At 45.9% G+C, this 19,149-nt stretch overlaps 1 protein-coding gene across 1 annotated transcript in view; it reads right to left on the reverse strand.

The window, feature by feature from the left end:
* Positions 1-811: 811 nt before the first annotated feature.
* St6galnac5 (ST6 N-acetylgalactosaminide alpha-2,6-sialyltransferase 5) overlaps positions 812-19,149 on the reverse strand; it is a 144,628-nt gene continuing 126,290 nt past the window's right edge. The window contains 3 exon segments of the mRNA XM_038312123.1: positions 812-973; positions 975-1,044; positions 14,542-14,649. Of these exon segments, the coding sequence (XP_038168051.1) occupies positions 812-973; positions 975-1,044; positions 14,542-14,649 (340 nt within the window).

Genomic DNA, 19,149 nt, shown 5'->3' on the forward strand with positions numbered 1-19,149 from the left:
TCTAAAGACGAGGAAAGCAGAACTTAAAGAGAAATTACTTAAATCAGTTACTACTGAAGAAAGCTGCTGTATCTTTAAATCCCTCTCATTAGCATCTTTTTTGTTTTAATAATGTAGTTTTTGGTTTTCAGTTTTGTTCTTTTGAACATTTATGTACATCAGAAAGTGTTCTAGCTGTTCTTGTTTTGAAAGAGCAATTTGCCTGAAGCCGAGGGGTTCAAACAATGCCACACATTTCCACGTCCAACACCGATTGCAGGCTAATAACGAGCATTGTGAATTCAGTAAGTCCTCGGCCTGATTCTACACGTTCCAACCACCATTCAGGATTAAAGAGTAGGGAGCATAAATTGCCACATAATCATAATCTATAAAAATACTGCCTAGAGTAACACTAAAAACTCTCAATAAATAAATAGCAGACATTTGCTTTATGAAAATCGTTGGAGATGTGCTCTTCAGAATCATGTCCGTTCTTTCAGGCTTTTACAAATCACAGAGTGTGACAAATGACACCGATTATTGGTCAGGTTAGGCTATAACCTGATAGAAAAGTCTTTTGACGTGGACATCTGTAAAGAAATGCAATTAAAGGTGTTGGGCTGCTCCTGTTCCGGTTTCGAAGGCAATACTTCCACCCTGGAGTGTTCCTCGCCATGGCAGTGTCACTGAATGAGGGTTCAGCACTCATTAGGAGGTGCCGGTCTCGGGCCGTGGGGTTCTGTCCATGGTGCTGAACGGCACCACTGACCAGCTCCCATTCCCAGCCTGGAGTTAAGTCCTTCCTCTTGGGTCTGATGTGGCGCATACCTCAGAACACAGGCTTATCCTCAGCGTTGTTCACAGCAGGTGGCTCTGGTTTCCAGTCTGGCTGGAAAAAGCGAATGTTGAATGTCCGTGCCCAGTTCTTAAACACCCGTTTCTCTGTGATAAACGGTGGTGACCTGCCCTTGCGTCCTCGCTCGTGCGAGAGGGTACATTGTACATTCATCGGGTCCAGAAGGCTCGTAGTAATGATAAGGTACTGAAGGGTGCTTAGGATCCCTGTGGGAGGAAAGGGAGATCACTATTAAAGCGGAAGAGAGCAGAAACAAAATGAAAACCCAAACCACACACCAAAATAAAAACATGCTTTTTTTAGCCGGGCGGTGGTTGGCGCACGCTTTTAATCCCAGCACTCGGAGGCAGAGGCAGGCAGATCTCTGTGAGTTCGAGGCCAGCCTGGTCTACAAGAGCTAGGTCCAGGACAGGCTCTAACAAAGCTGCAGAGAAACGCTTGTCTTGAAAAACCAAAAAAAAAAAAAAAAAAAAAAAAAAAAAAAAAAAAAAAACAAAAAACTTTAATTGTCCAATTCAAGAAGAATGTTACTCTTATAAGCTGATAAACACAGATCAGATTTTCTCATCAAATGAACTTCAGCCGATGGTTTTCCTGGTGTTGGAGCATAAGAGAACAAAAATGGTTTGAGGCTGTAAAGCAAGTGCGGCGTCAGAGGGCTTGGACACGTGCTGTTGGATGTTCAGGTCTCCTGCTTTAGGCACAACATACATGAGCCGTGACACTAACACTCTAGTTCCACACTTGTTACTAAACTCCCCACAGCCCGAGAGCTTCAGAAACCCAAACAGAACCAGTCTGTCCTGCCCTGCCCTCTGCAGCATCCTGTATCCACAGGGGCTTCCCAGTGAGCAGGATTTCAAGGACAGTCCATGCCCTGGCTCCTCTCTGGAGCCCTGTCCTAAGCCACCCCAGCCTTGCTCGCTCTGCTTCAGGCAGGCTGAACGTTCTGACTGTCAGCTGTACCCACTTTGTCTCTATGGCAGAGCCTTTGCCCATGAGGGCGACCACTGTCTGGAATCTTCCTCGTAAGTTCATCCTTCTCCCTGTTGGAAATCAAACGCATCCTCCTTGTGGTGGTTTGAATACGAATGATCCTCATGGGCGCAGATATTTGAAGGTTCATGTCCCAGTTGGGCTGTTTAGGATTAGGGGGTGTGGCCGTGTTGGAGAGAGTGTGTCACTGGGGGTGGGGGAGATGGGGGTAAGGTTTCAAAAGCCCATGCCAGGCGCAACGCTCTCTGCTTCCGTTTGTGGATCAGGATTATAAGCTCTCAGCTACTGCTCCAAGCACCATGTCTGCTGCATGTTACCATGCTCCCTGCCGTGATTGTCATGGGACTAACCCCGAAACTTTTGTTTCTAAGCAGTCTTAGTCATGGCATCTCATCATAGCTATAGGACAATAACTAAGACACTCCCTGAATCATCACCTTCTGTCCCCTTCGCTCACCTATCAGTTTCCTTGGCAAATTAATCTCCTTGAAACTGCTCTTGCTTACCTACCTATTGTCTGCTGCGAGGAGAGGGATTTATCTCGTTTCTGGGGCTGTGCCTAGTATGGAGGTAATAAGCGATGTTTGAGTCTCTGTCCTTGGGTGGAGTGAGCAGCTGCGTGCCAAATCACTACAGAAATTTTCTCCTCCACTGATTCTAACTCTGACAGCCAGCAGGCAGTCACTGTTTTATTCTTAGTTTTGTAGATGGACCCTACGTCCAGCGTCTAGTGTCTCTTGGTCTAGAAATTCCCAACTCGCCCATCCCTTCAGGGGAGACTGACAGTCCTAGCATGTTTATACTATATCCCCATCTCTGCCTCAGAAAAGAATACTTGATCAGCTTCTTCAAGGTGGTAGACCAGTTCTAACATACGTGTGCCTGTGTTGGGGACAAGGGACAAATGTGTTCTGGTGTCTGGCTAGTCTCATTCTAGAATAGTGCTCCCACTTCTTCTGGGCTTGAACAGTAGACAACTAACTCCATCAAGGCTCATATCAGACAACCTTTGCTGTTCTGAGCCACTAGATATGTCTAGTCTGCTGCCATGTGTATCCCAAGATAGCTGTGACTACAGTCTAACACGTGTGTAGACCACAATGGCATGTCACAAGGTCAATAGGTTAGACACTCCTGCTAGAGGAAGGAGCAGGCTGCTGAGTAAGACTCTTGCATTTGTTTTAAAAAACTTGATGCCTGAGGGCCTTCCTCTAAGACAGGAGCTATCCCCAGATGCTCCCCCTGCTAGCTACCCTCCTGTTCTTTTTCTTTGGAGGGGATCGATACTCAAATGAATTTTAGAGTTGCAGTCTTCCTGGGGTCAGAGAACCAAGTCTTTTATCAGGAGAGGTGTCAAGTCTGTGGCTCTGACAACAATAAACTCCTGGGCAGCTTTCTCCTCTTAGGTTAAGTTGTTCCAGGAAGAGAGATGTATCTTCCTCATGCTAGCCCAGATGCTGTGCTTGGTTAACCCTTTTGCATCTCTAAGATAAGCCTGACTTGGATCAAGGGCTGCTCACCTGCCCCTTCAATCTTTGCAGATTTCAATGACTCCCTATTCTAGGAGGACTTGGAACAGTGTGAAATTCAGTAGAAAGCATTTCTAACACAGAAGAGTCATGATGGAGAAAACTCGGGTTGGAACAGGCCACTCCCTATAAACAACAAGCAAAAAGGGACAGAGAGCTTTCATCGTGAACCATGCCTGTAGTTACAGCACTTAAAAGGTTGAGGCAGGAGGATCACTGTGAGTTCCAGGCTAGCCTGGGTTATAGAGGGGGACCTTCTATAAAGCAAACATAAAACACCAGCAATAAGTAAATAAATCAAATCTCAAACAAGCAAACAAAATAACAAGGAATAGATGTGTGGAATCCATCTCTGCAGGGTCATATAGCATAACTGGGGAAGGCTGCCAAATCCATTCTGCCATGCTATTACAGGAGTTAATCTTTTCTTTCATATCAAATCAGCTTTTTAAATGTGATTCACCTAGGTTTTAGGATCTTATTGGCACCAATCTACTAAAGAAACAATTAGGTTTCTAAAAATATCATGTGATGGATGGAGCAGCTCAGAATAGAGGGTAATGGGAAGTCAGCTAACGGATGCTAGGGATCAATTCCCTTATCCAAAAGGACCATCACTTTGAATGAAAGCTTATTGGGTTCATATTGACCACCTACAGGGAGATTAGATTTATGTGTTTGGGTACCGTGGTTTCAGAGGTGTGCAAGTGGCCACTCATGTAAGTGAAGGTGTTTTCATCTTTGAACACTTTGTCTAAAGAATTGCAGAGCCCTTAGCTGGCCTTGGGAACACAGAGCTGAGGCAGGGTAGGACCTGCCCTCTCAGATGGGAGTCTGCCTTTCCCTTCAGAAAGTCCTCCTTTGCTTCAGGTTGTAAGCTCGTTTGTTGCATCTTCAATATGCCTTTTCCTCTATCTGTTCCTCACCCCGTGAAAACCATCAGCATCCGATTTCCATATGCAAAGGTTGTATTAAAAGGGATGCAGTGTTGGACCTCATGTCTGGGGCCAGAGAAGTAGAAGAGGCTGGGCTGGGGCAGATGGGCCCAGAGTAAGTTCCCCTCCCTGCCTTAACTTCCCAAAGCCCACAGTGAGTTCTACAGAGCAACCGAAGGAGGACTGGTTTGCTCTTTCTTTTTTAGAAAGAGCAGGTGAAGAGAGCGAAGGAACTCATGCGATGCTTATGGGATCTTTAAGGAAATATCATCATCAGCATGCTGCTCCTGTGGATTCCAGTTTGAGTCATACAGAGAGGTCCCAGCACAAGTGGCTTTTGAAGCATCTTTAAGTTTGAGCATCAAAATAAGTAGCAGCAATATTGGATAATCAAACTCAAGAGGCAAAATAAATATCTATAATCCCATGAGGATTGCAATAAAGAGTTAACAAATGGAGAAGTAGGCTGTCATTTTGAGAAGTTTCCAATTAATAAGTATAGAAAAAAATGACACTCCAGGACAGCATGGTGGTTGTTGAAAGCAAGGTGTTCCAACAAACCATTCGTAGGAAAGAGATGGAGAAATAGCATGATCTTAATCTATCTCCCCCAGGCTATGTGTTAATGACCATGTAAAATTATTCATTGTACAATGAATAAATTCAGCAGGAATCCCGCCAATCAAATGATTGTCACAAGTGAGAGGACAGAGACACAGGTCCACATTCTATCTTCTCCAGCTTGAGGGATTTCCCTGGTAAATTAAAGGGACCTCAGCTCAGGCCAAACAGGATTCATGGCTGTGATGCTGTAAGGAATTTCAGGACTCACCAGTTTAGGGAAGTAACGCTGATGATATTATTAATGGTGTTTTTTAATGCAGGCTTAAGCATGTGGATTAAAGGAAAGAGAGGCACTTGGGAGAAAGTAACACACACTAAGTAGGGGTGTGTGCTCTTCAGGAGAGCACAGGGAAAGGAAGACATTGCCCAGCATGCATACAGGCTCCTCAAGGGAGAGAAGCAATTAATTATCCCAGAATTAGCCATTTGTACCATTTTAGTGGCTCTCAAGTTACCTCCCAAAAGGACATTAAGAAGCCCTTTCTTTTCTTTCTATCTTGAAGAGACACACGAGGTGGCTCCAAAATGTTGGCAAAGGCTAAGACCTTCAGATTCCAGGCAGAGGACATTGTGAGCCCAGGTATCGTGCCTAGTAAAGAGACATGGTGCCACCGTGAACAGTTTGACAGGAGATGCTCATAGGGCTGACTACATCTGTGGTCCCTTTCCCAGGAAGGAACAGCATCAGGCTAATCACAGGGAAATATCCCATAAGTTCAATGCTTGGGGAACTTTACATAGTGCCTGAGCACAGAGCAGTACTGTCAAAGGTGACAGGGTCACGGAAGGCAAGAGAGATCTGCAGAGACCGATGGCAAGGTGGGCAAGGGTGCTGAAATCCTGAAACGGGTCTCGGAGGAGATAGAGGCTATTAGCAGAGCCACAGGAGGTTTCCCTGAACTCTGGAGTTTAGTGGAGAATCACACTGATTCTAATGTCTCAGTTTTGGTAATCAGATCACAGTTATGCAAAACCTCAGCACAAGATAGTTAGACAAAGGGCAAATGGACTCTTTATGCACTACTCTGGCAGCTTTTGTGCAAATCTAAAATTGTTTTAAACAGATATGTTATTGAATGTAAAAAATCATCTCATGTATGGATTTTAAAACAAAAAAAACCAAACTCTTTAGGATATGTTTCTATTCATACGGTCAGGGTAGAGAAGATGTGTGTGTGTGTGTGTGTGTGTGTGTGTGTGTGTGTATGTGCGTGTGTATGTTGCATGTTCTCACGAGTACCACCATGTTTGTGGAGGACAGAAGACAAACTCAACTGCCATTCTTCTGGTGTCTTCCACTTTATTTTTTTGAGACACAGGCTCTCACTGGCCTGGAGCTCACCAAGCAGGTGAAGCTGGATGGTAAGGAAGCCCTGGGCATCCATGGTCTCTGCTCTTCGGTCCTGGGATTGCAAACTTGTGCCAGCACACCTGTGTCCCCTCATGGGTTCTGAGGCTCCAACTTGGGTCTTCATGCTTACCAGCCAGTATTTTAATGGCTGAGCCATCCACTTCAGCCTGAGGGGACACTGACTGAGCCATCTAGTTTAGCCCAAGGGGACGCTGGCTGAGCTATCCACCCCAGCCCAAGGGGACTCTGGCTGAGCTATCTATCCATCTATGTCACAAGGTTTTGCAATGTTTCACTTTTTGAAAAGTATTTTGCAGGTAATCTGAATAATCGGGGGATATCATAATACTGAAGTGCCTGGGAGGGATATTTCAACTCGGGTTCAGAAAAGTCTACCTCAAAAAGTGACGTCTTCCTGTCGAAAAGACAGCAGAAGCAAAGTCATTCTTTCCTTGCCCTCCCGCATGAAGGGCCCTTTAGAGAATTCTTGACCTTCCTGTAAAGTAGACCATAGAGCGTTCAGCCCAGAGGAGGGAAACAGCCTCCCCTCCAGGCACAGAGAAGACAGGACAAGCTGAAGAAAGCCGTAGGAATCTACCGACTTATCACCAGTAGGCCATACTTTTTGTCTAATATTGCTTCACAACTGTCTGCTTCATCAAAATCAGCCTGAAAACACATTTCCCTGTTCCCTGGAGTCTGGGAACTTTCTAGACATATTTCTGTGTTTGGGGAGAACCCAGGGTGTCTGCCACTCAGGAAATAGATGAAGAGGGTGGAATTGACAGAGGCTGTGTGCCTGGGTAGCTGACTCTTCAGCCGGCCTGCTCCAGAGCCCTCCTGCACAGGAGAGCAAGCCACTGGGCTCTCCTGAGCCCCCACCCTGACTCCTAGATGGCACCATGATGTCTCAGAGCGATCCACCCTGAGGAGACAGCAGGCCGTGGAAACAGTGTCAGGCAAGCGTCAACCAAGCTGCGGCAAAGGGGGAGGCAGCAGCGAGCAGCCAGGAGGAGGCACACTGCAGTTTCATGCTTCACTGAGCTTGAGGCACACAGGTGGCATTCCATTCTATACCTGCCCCCCCCCCCACCCCACCCCACCCCGCCATAAGTGTCAGATTCTGCTCAGGGGACTATGAGTCAGAACCGTCCCTGCCGCTTCTGCTGGCAGCTTTATTCATGTTCACTAGCTAATAATTCTAGCAGAATCAACTCTCTGGTATTCACGATACCTTTGAGATGTCCTTCACATTAGGGATGAGATACTAATTTAGTTCCATGACGGTGATTACTCTGACTCATTGCTCCACTAATTAATAAGAAATGATGGCTAACAGAGAGTTGTAAACTCGGTAATGTGCTAAGTATGACCGGAAATAAGATTATTGGGTAGAATTTAAATGCTTGGCCCATTATTATCGCAAATAATTTGCAAAGGAAAAATGAGATTAAAAATACTCATCATGATTTAGTTTAGAAAGCAATGATAACAGAGATCTCCTGCGGTTTATGGTGCATTGGCTCCTGGTCTGGAGATAGCATGACTTAGGGTCCGTCGCACACAGAACAATAGATTCTGCTGCTGTCACTGGGGCAGTCCACCGTTAATTCTCTCCAGCCATCTGAACTCTGAGGATACGAAGTCCGGCCAGGGAGGACGGGTGGGGTTGGCACTCAAGCCCCTCTCTGGGGATGGGATGCTAGCCTCCCTGGCAATGAGTGTGCAGGTAGTGTTTGCTAGTTGCCCCTTTCATTGACTTGCAATGCATGTTTTGAATTAAATTCCTTTTTCTTCAAGGTTTATTTTTAATGTACGTATGTCTGAATGTATGTGCCACACGTGATGGTGTCTGTGTGTGACCAGGGGTGTTGGAGCCCTAGAGCTGGAGTTACAGGAAGTTGTGAGCCACCTGCTGTGGGTCCGGGGAACCAAATTCAGGTCCTCTGAAAGAACAGTATGTGTTCCTCACCGCTGAGCCATCTCTTAGCCTCAAATCAAATTTGTAAACTCCCAAGGGAAAGTCTTTTGGTTTTATCAACGAACTGGTTTATACTGAATACACACCATGCTCTGGACATGGCAGCAAGACCTAAAGATACAAATGGGGACTGAGACATCACTGCCTCCTCTTAAGGAGCAGGTGGGTACACGAAGGAGCTGGAGAAAACATTAGTGAGCTGGGCAGAGTCGAGGTACAGTAAGTGAGCTTGCAGGACTGACTCCTAGGGCTATCATGGCTAAACAGGAAGGCAAAGGATAACAATGTGGGTTCTTCAGGTTGGCAGATCCTGGTTCAAATCCTACTTCTGTCCCTTACCAGCTCCTGGACCTTGACTGGCCATCTGTTTCAGGTCTGTGGCTTCATTAGTAAAATATTGGAACCAGCGTTACACTTCAGATTATCACCCAAGTTGATGAATTAAACCGTCTGTTTATTCTAAGCTCAGGGCTGGCTTGAGGTGTGTACACAGGAAATAGAAACCATTCCTTAGGGAAGAGGCAGCAGTTTCCAGGTAAATGAAGGAAGGAAGAAGTGCAACCTCCACGCTGAGGGCAGGGACGGTGTCCGTAGGGTCAGCTCTCTGGCAAGATTTTCTTCGTGGCTGAAATAAATCTGTGTGGGTGGAGAAGACAGGACCAGAAAAGTGTGCAAAAGGTGCCTACTGGACAGCTGCCAGACTAAGCGAGGGCCTATGATTTCTGCATTCAAAGCTTTCGGAAGCCCATGGGCTGTGTCAAATGATAAGGGTCAGGAGTGGGATGAGATCTACCAGCTGGGGGATATAGCTGAAAAGGAAAACAACCAGGGTTGGCAAGAGCAGTTTGAGGCCAAGGCAGGGACAGGCTCATGGGAGGAGGGGCTTGCTGCTCTGACAGCTTTCAGCAAGGAGTTAATCCCCCTGCCCCTGGGTCTTGCACATTCCCCTATCTGCCTCCAGGGTCATTTCTACATCTACCACTTCCCTTAGTAGTTTTCGAATATGAATATGAGACTAAACTTCTTCCCAAAGAGTCTATTTACTCAGTATTTTAGAGGCTACTAGGAATTGAATATGAGACTAAACTTCTTCCCAAAGAGTCTATTTACTCAGTATTTTAGAGGCTACTAGGAATTTTCTTGTTGCTGAATGACCACTCAGGATTACTGGGGTCCATGGGGTAGAACGAGACAGCCAGACCTCCAGTAAGGCTGGTGGAAGAGGATGACCAACACCACCCCACACTTTACACCTGCAGCTTGGGGATTCATGGATTGCCCAACTTTCTGCCTCTCAAAATTTAGCCCCACCCCAAGCCCCAAATTCCTCTCTGGCCCCATGCAGAAGGCTGCTGATTCATGGAGCCGCTCCCATTCCAGCTGCCGGTCTAACTATTAGAGTCAGTGCAATCCTTTGTCTCTCCGGGCTTCAGTTTTCCTGACAACAAGGAAGTGACAGTCACACTGTCCTACGAAGCCCACGGATGCCGTGTTTAAAGTAGAAAGAAGCGGGATTGTATCTCAGTCTAGAGAGGCCATCAACCTCTTATTTGCCAGGAGATCTCTGATTATAGAGGAATCTTATACAAGAGCCCTTTCTACAGGTCTGGGAGGGTCTTCCTTTGGTTAAGTGAGGAGGCAGTGTCCTTACCCCAGGAATGCAAAGATTCCTCCAACTCCAGGTGAAAAACTAAGGATAGATACTTCAGAAAAGCTCAAGAGTCCGGATGCCCTGACAGGCGCGTGAGAATTTTCTCCACAGGCACCACTAACCTTCTGGCCTTCGCGAATAAACTCTGATCAAATGGGATTCAGGCCCTGAAGTTAGACCCAGGTTCATTCATCGTTGTTCATCACCTCCCTAGCACCCCACATTGGTTAGTGAGGTGAACAAAAGTCTCTGTGATTAACTTAATGGATGGCTTCTTTTGAAGGCACCAATGGCGCCTTGGTCTAAAGCAGTTGATTTGTGAAAATGAGCAGTTGCTGAGGTCTGGTGCCATGGCGAGAGCTGTGGGAACCTGGAGAAGCCAGAGAAGTGTTAGTTCTCTGAGCAGCCTTGAGATAGTCTCCATGTAGCTGGCAGCTTTACGTGGGGAACTGTCAGTGGGGCAGAAATGAGACCCGGCTCGTACTGAAGATCATTTGTGTCCTTCCTTTCCAGGACCCAGCTCCCTCTGTAACTGAACACTCTTGTGCCTGTGGGTTCCCCGTTTTCAGACTAGTGAATACTTCCCCTCTGTAACCTCAGGATGGTGCTGAGCTCATTACTAGTGGCCTCATCACAGATTCTCAAGACCAGTGCTGATGCCACCAGCATTTTATAGACCTGAGAGCTGAAACCTCTGAGATATAGTCACCGAGTAGCCTGACCAAGGTCATCAACGACCAGTGAAAGTCAAATAACCTTTTCAAGGTCACAGCTTGGTGGAAATGGTTTGTTTTTCCCATGGGAAAACCTTTTTCTAGACCACTAAAGAGAGAGTGGAGGGCAGCATCACCTCCCTGATGTCTAAAAAGCACCTGCTGCATGAAGGAAAATAACCATCCACTGCCAGGCACCCTGGGGCTCCACACATGGCATCAAACACACAGGACTGCCCATATGGAGGTCACCTTCTGGGGCATTCAGCCAGCTCAGGGGCCACCACCACACAAACCAGGCCAAGCCATTATTAACCTTGTGATACGGTGCATCTTAACTCCTACAGCTTAGGGTGCGTATATGGTGTTGGGGTCCTTGCTACTCCTCAGCTACTTTCAAAATGAAGTTAAAGGCAGAATGGTCCAGTTAGAGAAAGGCAGACTTAAAGACTGTGTTTTTTATTTTCTGAGGAAGATATCATTTCCAAAAGGCATTTGATCCTTAGATGAGGACTGTAGAAAATGCCATTTCATAGTCACATGGCAAGTGACGCCCCATGCTCATAGTCTGATGTGGGTTAGGTGAGTGAGCAGCTGAGATAACAGAGCTGAGTCCTATTCTGTGACTCTTCCAGCAAAATTCTTGATATCTTTGAAGGTAACTGCAAAATAATGCTTGGGAGAATATCAATGACCTGTGTATCTTACATCATAATCTTGTCAGTAAGATTAATGCTATACGATCATCTTCCCTCAACACTGTATGCAGGGTGCTGTCCTCGCTATCACATTCTCCTCAGCCAGCTTGTTTGGTTGTTATTGTCTCCTGTCCACTTTACAGAAGGGAAGCCAGGCTCAACGTCACACAGTTGGGAACTGGGCCCTTGCCATTCAGTCCGCATATCTTGACAATGAAGGGTGGGCATAGGCATGAGTCTGTGTCTTCCTGTGTCTTCTCATTGTGGTGGCTAACACTAATGATTAACTTGAAAGAGTCTAGACTAACCTAGCAGACAGACCTCTTGGCTTATGGGTGAGGGAGTTTTGAGATTGGTTTGTTGTGATGGGAAGACGCACCCTAAATGTGGTTGGCATCATCCTACGGGTTGGTCCCTGAACTGAGCCCCTGTGTCCATCTCTACTTCCGGTGGATACAAGGTGACCAGAGGCCTCAGGCTCCTGTCTCTATGACTCCCTGCCAGCATGTACTGTATCTTCAAACTGTGAACTAAAATAACCCTTCCCTGCTTAGGTTGCTGTCATTGAGATTTTGCCACAGCACACCTTCCTACCCTTTCCTCAACAGCTGTGACTAAGAGGAGAGGTTCCCAGAAGCACCCAACCCTGCCCACTGGTGCCACCTGACACTCCACTCTCTGAGACACGACCTCGGCAGAACCCTTCTGAAAAGTCTTTGCTCAGAGCAGCTTGGGCAGACAACTGCCGAACCTTTTCAGTGGCAGCTAAGGAGCTGAAGTCCAGAGCTGGAGGCAACACATGGCTTGTTGGCATTATCTTAATTCCCTTGTTAATATCATTCTATAGATTGTCTCCATCCTAGCGAACATGATGTCATGAGAAACTGCCTGGGCATAAGAGAAATGACAGGTTAACTTGCCTTTCATTTGTTTTCCATAATAAATGATATAGTTCCTTGAACACTTGAAGCCATTAACATTTTAATTTATTCATGCTTTTTCTTCCTGGCATCCTAATGGTGATATTACATGATTATATCGGCTTTGACAGTGGCACCTTGCATATCTTTTGTTAGACTGTTGACTGGAGGAGCCAGCTTGCTTTGCTATGCCATTCTACCTATTTCTTGCACCTCAACAGTTAAATGGGGGAACAATGCCAGCGACGTCAATGATCAGGAGCTGGATAGGGACCCAATGCATGCCTTGCAAGGCATCCTTCCAGACAGCTTGCATGCACTGGCTTACTTATTCCAGCCATGACATTCTGTGGTGGGTTCTATTATCAACACACCCACGTCCACAGTCAAGGAAGCTGAGACACAGGGCAATGAGGTGACTTGCTCAACATTGCTTTAGGCTCATTCATGCTGGGTTTGGGCCTTGCAATCTGGACCTGGTGTGGGATGCCTGGATGCCCAAGGTTTCTTCTCTTTTGTGAATGACTTACATACCAACAAGGAGGCCATTGTGCTGGATTGCTGTGTTAGTAAGAAAAATGTGGCACCGTGGTAACAGACATGCTAGGGATTGAATGCAGACGCCACAGTGGACCTTAGAGTTTAATCGTTATGTTTGAGGGTCTGGGTGGGAGAGTCACCAGGCATGAGGGTGAATAACTATAATCCTAGCACTCAGGAAGCTGAGGCAGGAGTATGGGGAGTTTGAGACCAGACTGAGTTACATAGGAGACCCTGTACCTTCTAGAGGTCAAGAGGAAAGACCAGGGAGGATACTTATGACAAGGCTGGGTCTGGTCACAAGGGTGCTGTCCTTCTGAACAGATTGACAGATTTGTGGATCCTTGGATGGTCTTGAAGTGGGTCTTTTACAAGAGCCGCTTTCTGTCTCTTGTCTACACCCCTCTTGTAATGTTTATTGTCTGGTTTTGCGTCACTATGACCACAGCACCTGACTGGAACCCTTAAAGGAGGAAAGATTTATCTCAGCTCCTGGATTCAGAAGGTTCGGCCATCATGGCGAGGAGGATGTGCCCAGAAAAGAACAGTTCCTATCCTGTGGGTCAGGAACAGAGAGAAGGGAACACTCGGACTCAGGTCCATGGGCTTGCTTTGTCCTCCTCAGTTAATCCTCTCAGGAAATACCCTCAAAGACATACTCAGAGAAGTCCTCCACCCCCTTGGTCATCTTGACAGAGATTAACCTTCACACTGCATTATGTCCTGGCCATCCGTCACCCATCACAAATCTCTGTCTTGAACAGGCTAGCCTCTAGACCCCTGAGCTGAATAAACTCTTATTCTTTGTACGATACCCAGCATATGGCATGTTTTAGGAAGAGAGACAAGGCTAACAGAGATATAACTAAGTACTTTTCCTCATTCCTCAGTCTTGCTGTATGTATTCAAAGTATAATTTTTGCCAGAAGACCCAAGACCTTTGAGGCATTTTTAAGTTTAAAATCATGAAAAGATAGGCAAGCATATATTTGCTTAATGTGTATAAATAACATAGGTTTGCATAGGTTTGACCATTTGAAAATTAGCGGTGAATCGTGAGGAGACCATGGGCATTCCTGAAAGCTAAGGCACTTAGAGAATTCATTGGCCTCAGTGCTCACTTTACACCTGCGTTTTCAAGTACGCTACCTTCCATCACCCAAGCCCTTAAATAGTGCTCAGTGCTTCTTTGTCTGGGCATACTTTGCCAGGGCACAGGTCAGGAGGGGACTTCAGGCATCAAGCAGCAGAGATGTATGCTCACTGCCCTTAAAGCGATAGATCTGCGTAATCGTGCCTGTGATTTTGACTCTAGGTGAGTGAACCAAGGCTAGAATGTGGTAAGCAAAAGAGACTCAGAGGAATATATTAATTTCAGGAAACAAGACTCTCCATCCAAGGAATTTCCCCCATGAATTCATTTAAAAATTACTGCAACTCTTCCAAATGAAAAAGAAACTCATATTTCTTAATGCCTGTTCATCATTAATATTACGCCAATTATTGCATTGCTTTTGGCTGATAAATATTCAGAGGACAAGTGAAGGCCATAAGATGGATTAATTCTCTAGGAGTACAAACAAAAACTTTCAGTATTTTATATCGCTTAATTAAATGCGGTTTCTAGAGCCTGAACTTGGGACTTGCTAATTAGTTGCCTAGAGAAGATGCCTTAGACGCATTTTGCGCTTGATGCTCAGAATCAGATTCTTTGTAAGCCCTGCATGGTACTGCTGACGAAGAATGCTTGCAGAATCAGTCCTACCTGCAGAAGTCCGGGGGCACCATGCCGTACACATTGATCCTGTCACAGAGCTCCAGGGCGATGGTCATGGTGAACCAGCCGGTGCTCAGCCAAGTGTTGGAGATCTTCCTGGAAGGAACAACGGTGAAGTCTACACTCTGCTGTGGTCCATAAACATGCAGGGGCCTCTCTGGAGTAAGGCTGACTACGAAAAGATCACCCCCAAACCTAACACACATGCACACCCCCCACACTCACATGCACACACACACACACACACTCACATGTCCCCCCACATACCTCATACTCACATGCACACACATATCACACACACACTCACATGTCCCCCCACATACCTCATACTCACATGCACACACATATCACACACACACACACACACACACTCGCATTCACATGCACACACATTTACATGCAAGGCATGCACATGTACACACACATTCATAGGCACGTGAATGCACATACACACACATGCACACACACCACACACTCACATGCACACACACGCACACACACGCACACACACTCCTTCTCTCACTCCCTCCCATTTGATAAACATCTGGAGTTTTGCTAATGAAATCTGTTATAGCACAATCATAGATGATGTTGATGCTTAAGGGGTTTCTACATCATTAAAGATAATGATCATTGTTGGAATGTTTAGGTGTGTGTCGTCATAACTCAACTGGGAGATGACAGTATTCATTGGCAATTTGTTATTAGTTAGAATACTTGACTAGGAACTCTCCCTGTGCCCTTAACAAGCTAGATAATGAGCAATATCATTAAGAATAAGCATAAGATCTTGCTCTCTCTCTCTCTCTTTTCATATAGCCAATTATCTATCATCTATGTATGTATCTAACATTTATCTATCCTCCATTAATATTTACCACTGTCATTTATTACTTATCTAACATCACTCTTTCATTCTGTCATCTGCCTATCATCATCTATCACTCATTAATCTGTCATCTGTCTATCTACCATTATCATGTACGTATATATGTATGTGTCCACCCATCCATAAGAGGTTGTCCCCACGCACAATAAGAACATGAGCATCGTAACTGAATGTCCTCTCTCAGGAGGAGGGCATGCATTTGGGGAAAGTGGAGGAAGAGAGCCAGGGGGATGTTTACATCTGATAGAACATCTACTTTACCTAAGGCCACTCAGAGCCTTCTGAAAATGTCTAAGTCGCAAATTGACAAGTTTAAGGAAATCAGTCTGCATTTTGCCATCGTTGACATGTCTATTCAGACATCTGAGTGGAGGCTGGACAACATGCCCTGCCTGAGGAGACCTGTGGCGACACAGCACCCAGGTCTAACTTGAGTCCTGAGGATGACATGCTGGTCTCCATGCTCCACTGCTGTGGATGTTAATGTCAGTTCTTTGGGGACTGCGCCTTTCTTTCTTCAATGCCATGGCATGCCTCATTAGCCAGCTCCAAACACCTTATCCCCAAGGTCAGACTGTCTGGCTTTGCCCAGCCACACTGCTGTATGTGAGGGGAATAGCAGAGCTGCTGAAAGGGCTTTCTGGATGTACTATTGAGCTCCGCACACTGAGAAGGAAGATGGCTAACGGGTTTGCTTTATGTCCCTTCATGCAGGGACAGGGAAATACTTTTAAGGAGGCTTTTGCCTTGTAAAGTACTTGACGGACATGGGTAGCTTACAGTTTCAATTTCAAGTTCTTAAGCCTTAAGACATGTTTGGCTTACAGTTTCAATTTTGAGTTGCTAAGCCTTTAACATGTTTTCCTCCACTCTTCTGCCTCCTGCCCAGGCTTGTTAAAGCCCCTACAGGTGAGGATAACATGAACCTGACTGTTTCCTGCTTCTCTAGTACTCTGCTGGATGACCTGAGGCAGTGGCTGCTGACCTCTGAGCCCTGCTGTGCTGTCTTATCTGCAAAACAGGTGTGGGGTGCTCCATCCTCTGGCCATTTGAGAACTACAGGTCCAAGTGGGGTGTCCTGATGCACAGAGATCCCTCTCTTCTGTCCCTGCTGCTGGGACGAATTAACACAGTGAATAATGTAGTGTCCCTTCAGCGCTTTGTGGTACCCATGAAGAGAGCCCTCCCCACCCTCTGCTGCTGGGGCTGATGGAGGAGGGACAGCAGAAGCCAGGGCGGCGCTTCCAGTTTCTGTAGGCACGAACACAACCCTTCCCTCTCACCAGGGATGTTGATTCATAGGCTTTGGGAAGCAGAAGCCTTGGTTTCAGTGAGAGCCCACGCTCATATCCCTGCTGTCCATGTCCTGGGCAGTTCTTCCTGGACTAGTCTGAGGGATTCCTAACCAGGAAATGTGGGGGCCAGGAAGAAAATGACTCTCACTCGTATCCCAGAGGTTCCTGAGAGATCTGGGCACCAAATGATCATGGTCATATCTCCTGCCAGGGATTTCCCAGGAGCAGTACCCCCCTGGAAGTTTCCCTGTGATTTGGGGTTGATGACAAGCCGTAGCCTCAAATGCAGGAGGATGTGGGGCCGCAAGACATGGGAAGAAGGCAAAGTCGAGGCTAGAGGAACTGGAGTCAGGTGCTCTTTTTATGAACCACTTAACATTCCCCAGACCTCCCAAGTAATAGCTTGGGATCACGCGTAGTAGAAACGCAACTGCTTTGTTCTGTCTTCCTGAAAGAATCTGAACTTTTTTTTTCTCCAACAAAGGAATATCTACTGTTTTTACAGTTAATCAGCTGTAATGAAGGAATATGAAGAGCTGTCATGTGCTTATTAGTGAGAATTAGCAGATATTCTTTTATATGATGAAGTAACACACTGAGCAGACAATGCTATAGTGCTCACTAAATTACAATTAAAGGCCTTTCTGCTCCACCAGAATCTCATTTATAATCTCAATGGAAATATTCTTCCTGCAGTTATTTCATTTATGCTTCCTTTATGTAATTACTATAATATTGGTTCTGAATCATATTTTCCTAATGTGCCCTTATTCAATTATAAAGTTATTTTCAAGTGTAGTTACTTTCTAATATCAAAGAGCACGATTTGGCTATCTTTGTCATCTGCCGTGCTTCTTAATTGCAAATTGTCCATGAGTCATTCTCATCTCCACTTTTAAGGGAAACATTTCCTATAAATCAAAGTCTACCGACTTGGCCCATTGCTTAAAAAGATTTTTAGCCTGGACTGATGTCCCAGTGATGAGTTTGAATTGCTTAGAAACTAAACTCTTGATGCCTCTTCAACATACTCTCCTGTCAGCTTACATGGAAAGAATACTTTTCAACCCCAATGTTCTGGGTTTCAGTTGAATGGGAATCTATTCTGGAAGGTTTTTTTTCTTCTGTTTATCAGTTTAGGACTAAGAACATAAAAGAAGCGTGAGTCAATATAGCACTCTCTTTTAAAAGACAGGCTCCTGAGGTAAGAGACACAGCCTCTGGCGGGCTACAGGGTCACAGGTGAGACTCCGAGAGCAAGCTGGGGTAGCGTGAGTGCTAACTGAGGTGCTTCTGCAGAAAGAGGCCTTGGAGCTTGGCTGCAAAGACTTCTTACGGCCGGGACCAACATAGATGTACTTACTAAGCGGGTTTTCACTGGTCAGGCTTTAGGGAAGGGTAGGGTAAGTTCCTTGGGGAGCCCAAGTGACCAAGAGGTAACACAGTCTCTAGGCTGCCCGCAGCATGTGGTCCCTTAAGGGACCAGCCTGGGCAGTTATCCTCATGAGCCCTGTACCAGGGCTGTGGGAAGTCTTAAATTTAATGAACAATCGTTAAACAAAAAGAGAGAGTGCATTTTCCACGGAACAGACAGTTTAAGCTTATTTTTGAAATTTCTAAGCAGCAACCTTTAATTGTAAAATTTATTGCTTGTCCATTTTTTATAAGATATGTTCTTGGTTAAAGAACTTTTAACATGCAAGACTGTCTCTCCTGTTGCTGGGTCACTCTGCAGTCCAGGCTGGCCTCGAACTCACAGAGCTCCACCTGCCTCTGCCTGCTGAGTGCTGGGATTAAAGGCGTGCACCACCACCACTTGGTTCTATTATCTAGTCTTTTTTTTTTTTTTTTTTTTTTTTTTTGGATTTTCGAGACAGGGTTTCTCTGCAGCTTTAGGGCCTGTCCTGGAGCTAGCTCCTGTAGACCAGGCTGGTCTCGAACTCACAGAGATCCGCCTGACTCTGCCTCCCAAGTGCTGGGATTAAAGGCGTGCGCCACCACCTCCCGGCCTATTATCTAGTCTTAATGAGCACTTTGGAAAGCATTGCCCTGAACCACGGTTTGTCTCCTGCCGAACAAGTTACAGCTCCACTTTCTTCCTGTCACTGCTTGGTAAATGTCTAAGGCTATGAGTTTGGAGGGTGGCCATCTTGTCTTTGAGTCTCTCCAGGGGCAGAGGCAAGATGCAGTGTTAAGTGAGTCGTGGGTTTTCAGCGAATAACAGTTGACAGCATGGTTGTGCATCTTTGAAAGAGAAAAATAATCTCACTTCTCTCTCTCTCTTTCTCTCTCTCTCTCTCTCTTTCTCTCTCTCTCTCTCTCTCTCTCTTTGTGTGTGTGTGTGTGTAAATGTGGGTGCATGTGAATGTTTGTGAACTCCAGAGGTCAACCTTTCTTTCTTCAGGGGCTGTC

The sequence above is a fragment of the Arvicola amphibius genome, chromosome 14 (genome assembly GCF_903992535.2).
Source record: "Arvicola amphibius chromosome 14, mArvAmp1.2, whole genome shotgun sequence".
NCBI lineage: Eukaryota > Metazoa > Chordata > Mammalia > Rodentia > Cricetidae > Arvicola > Arvicola amphibius.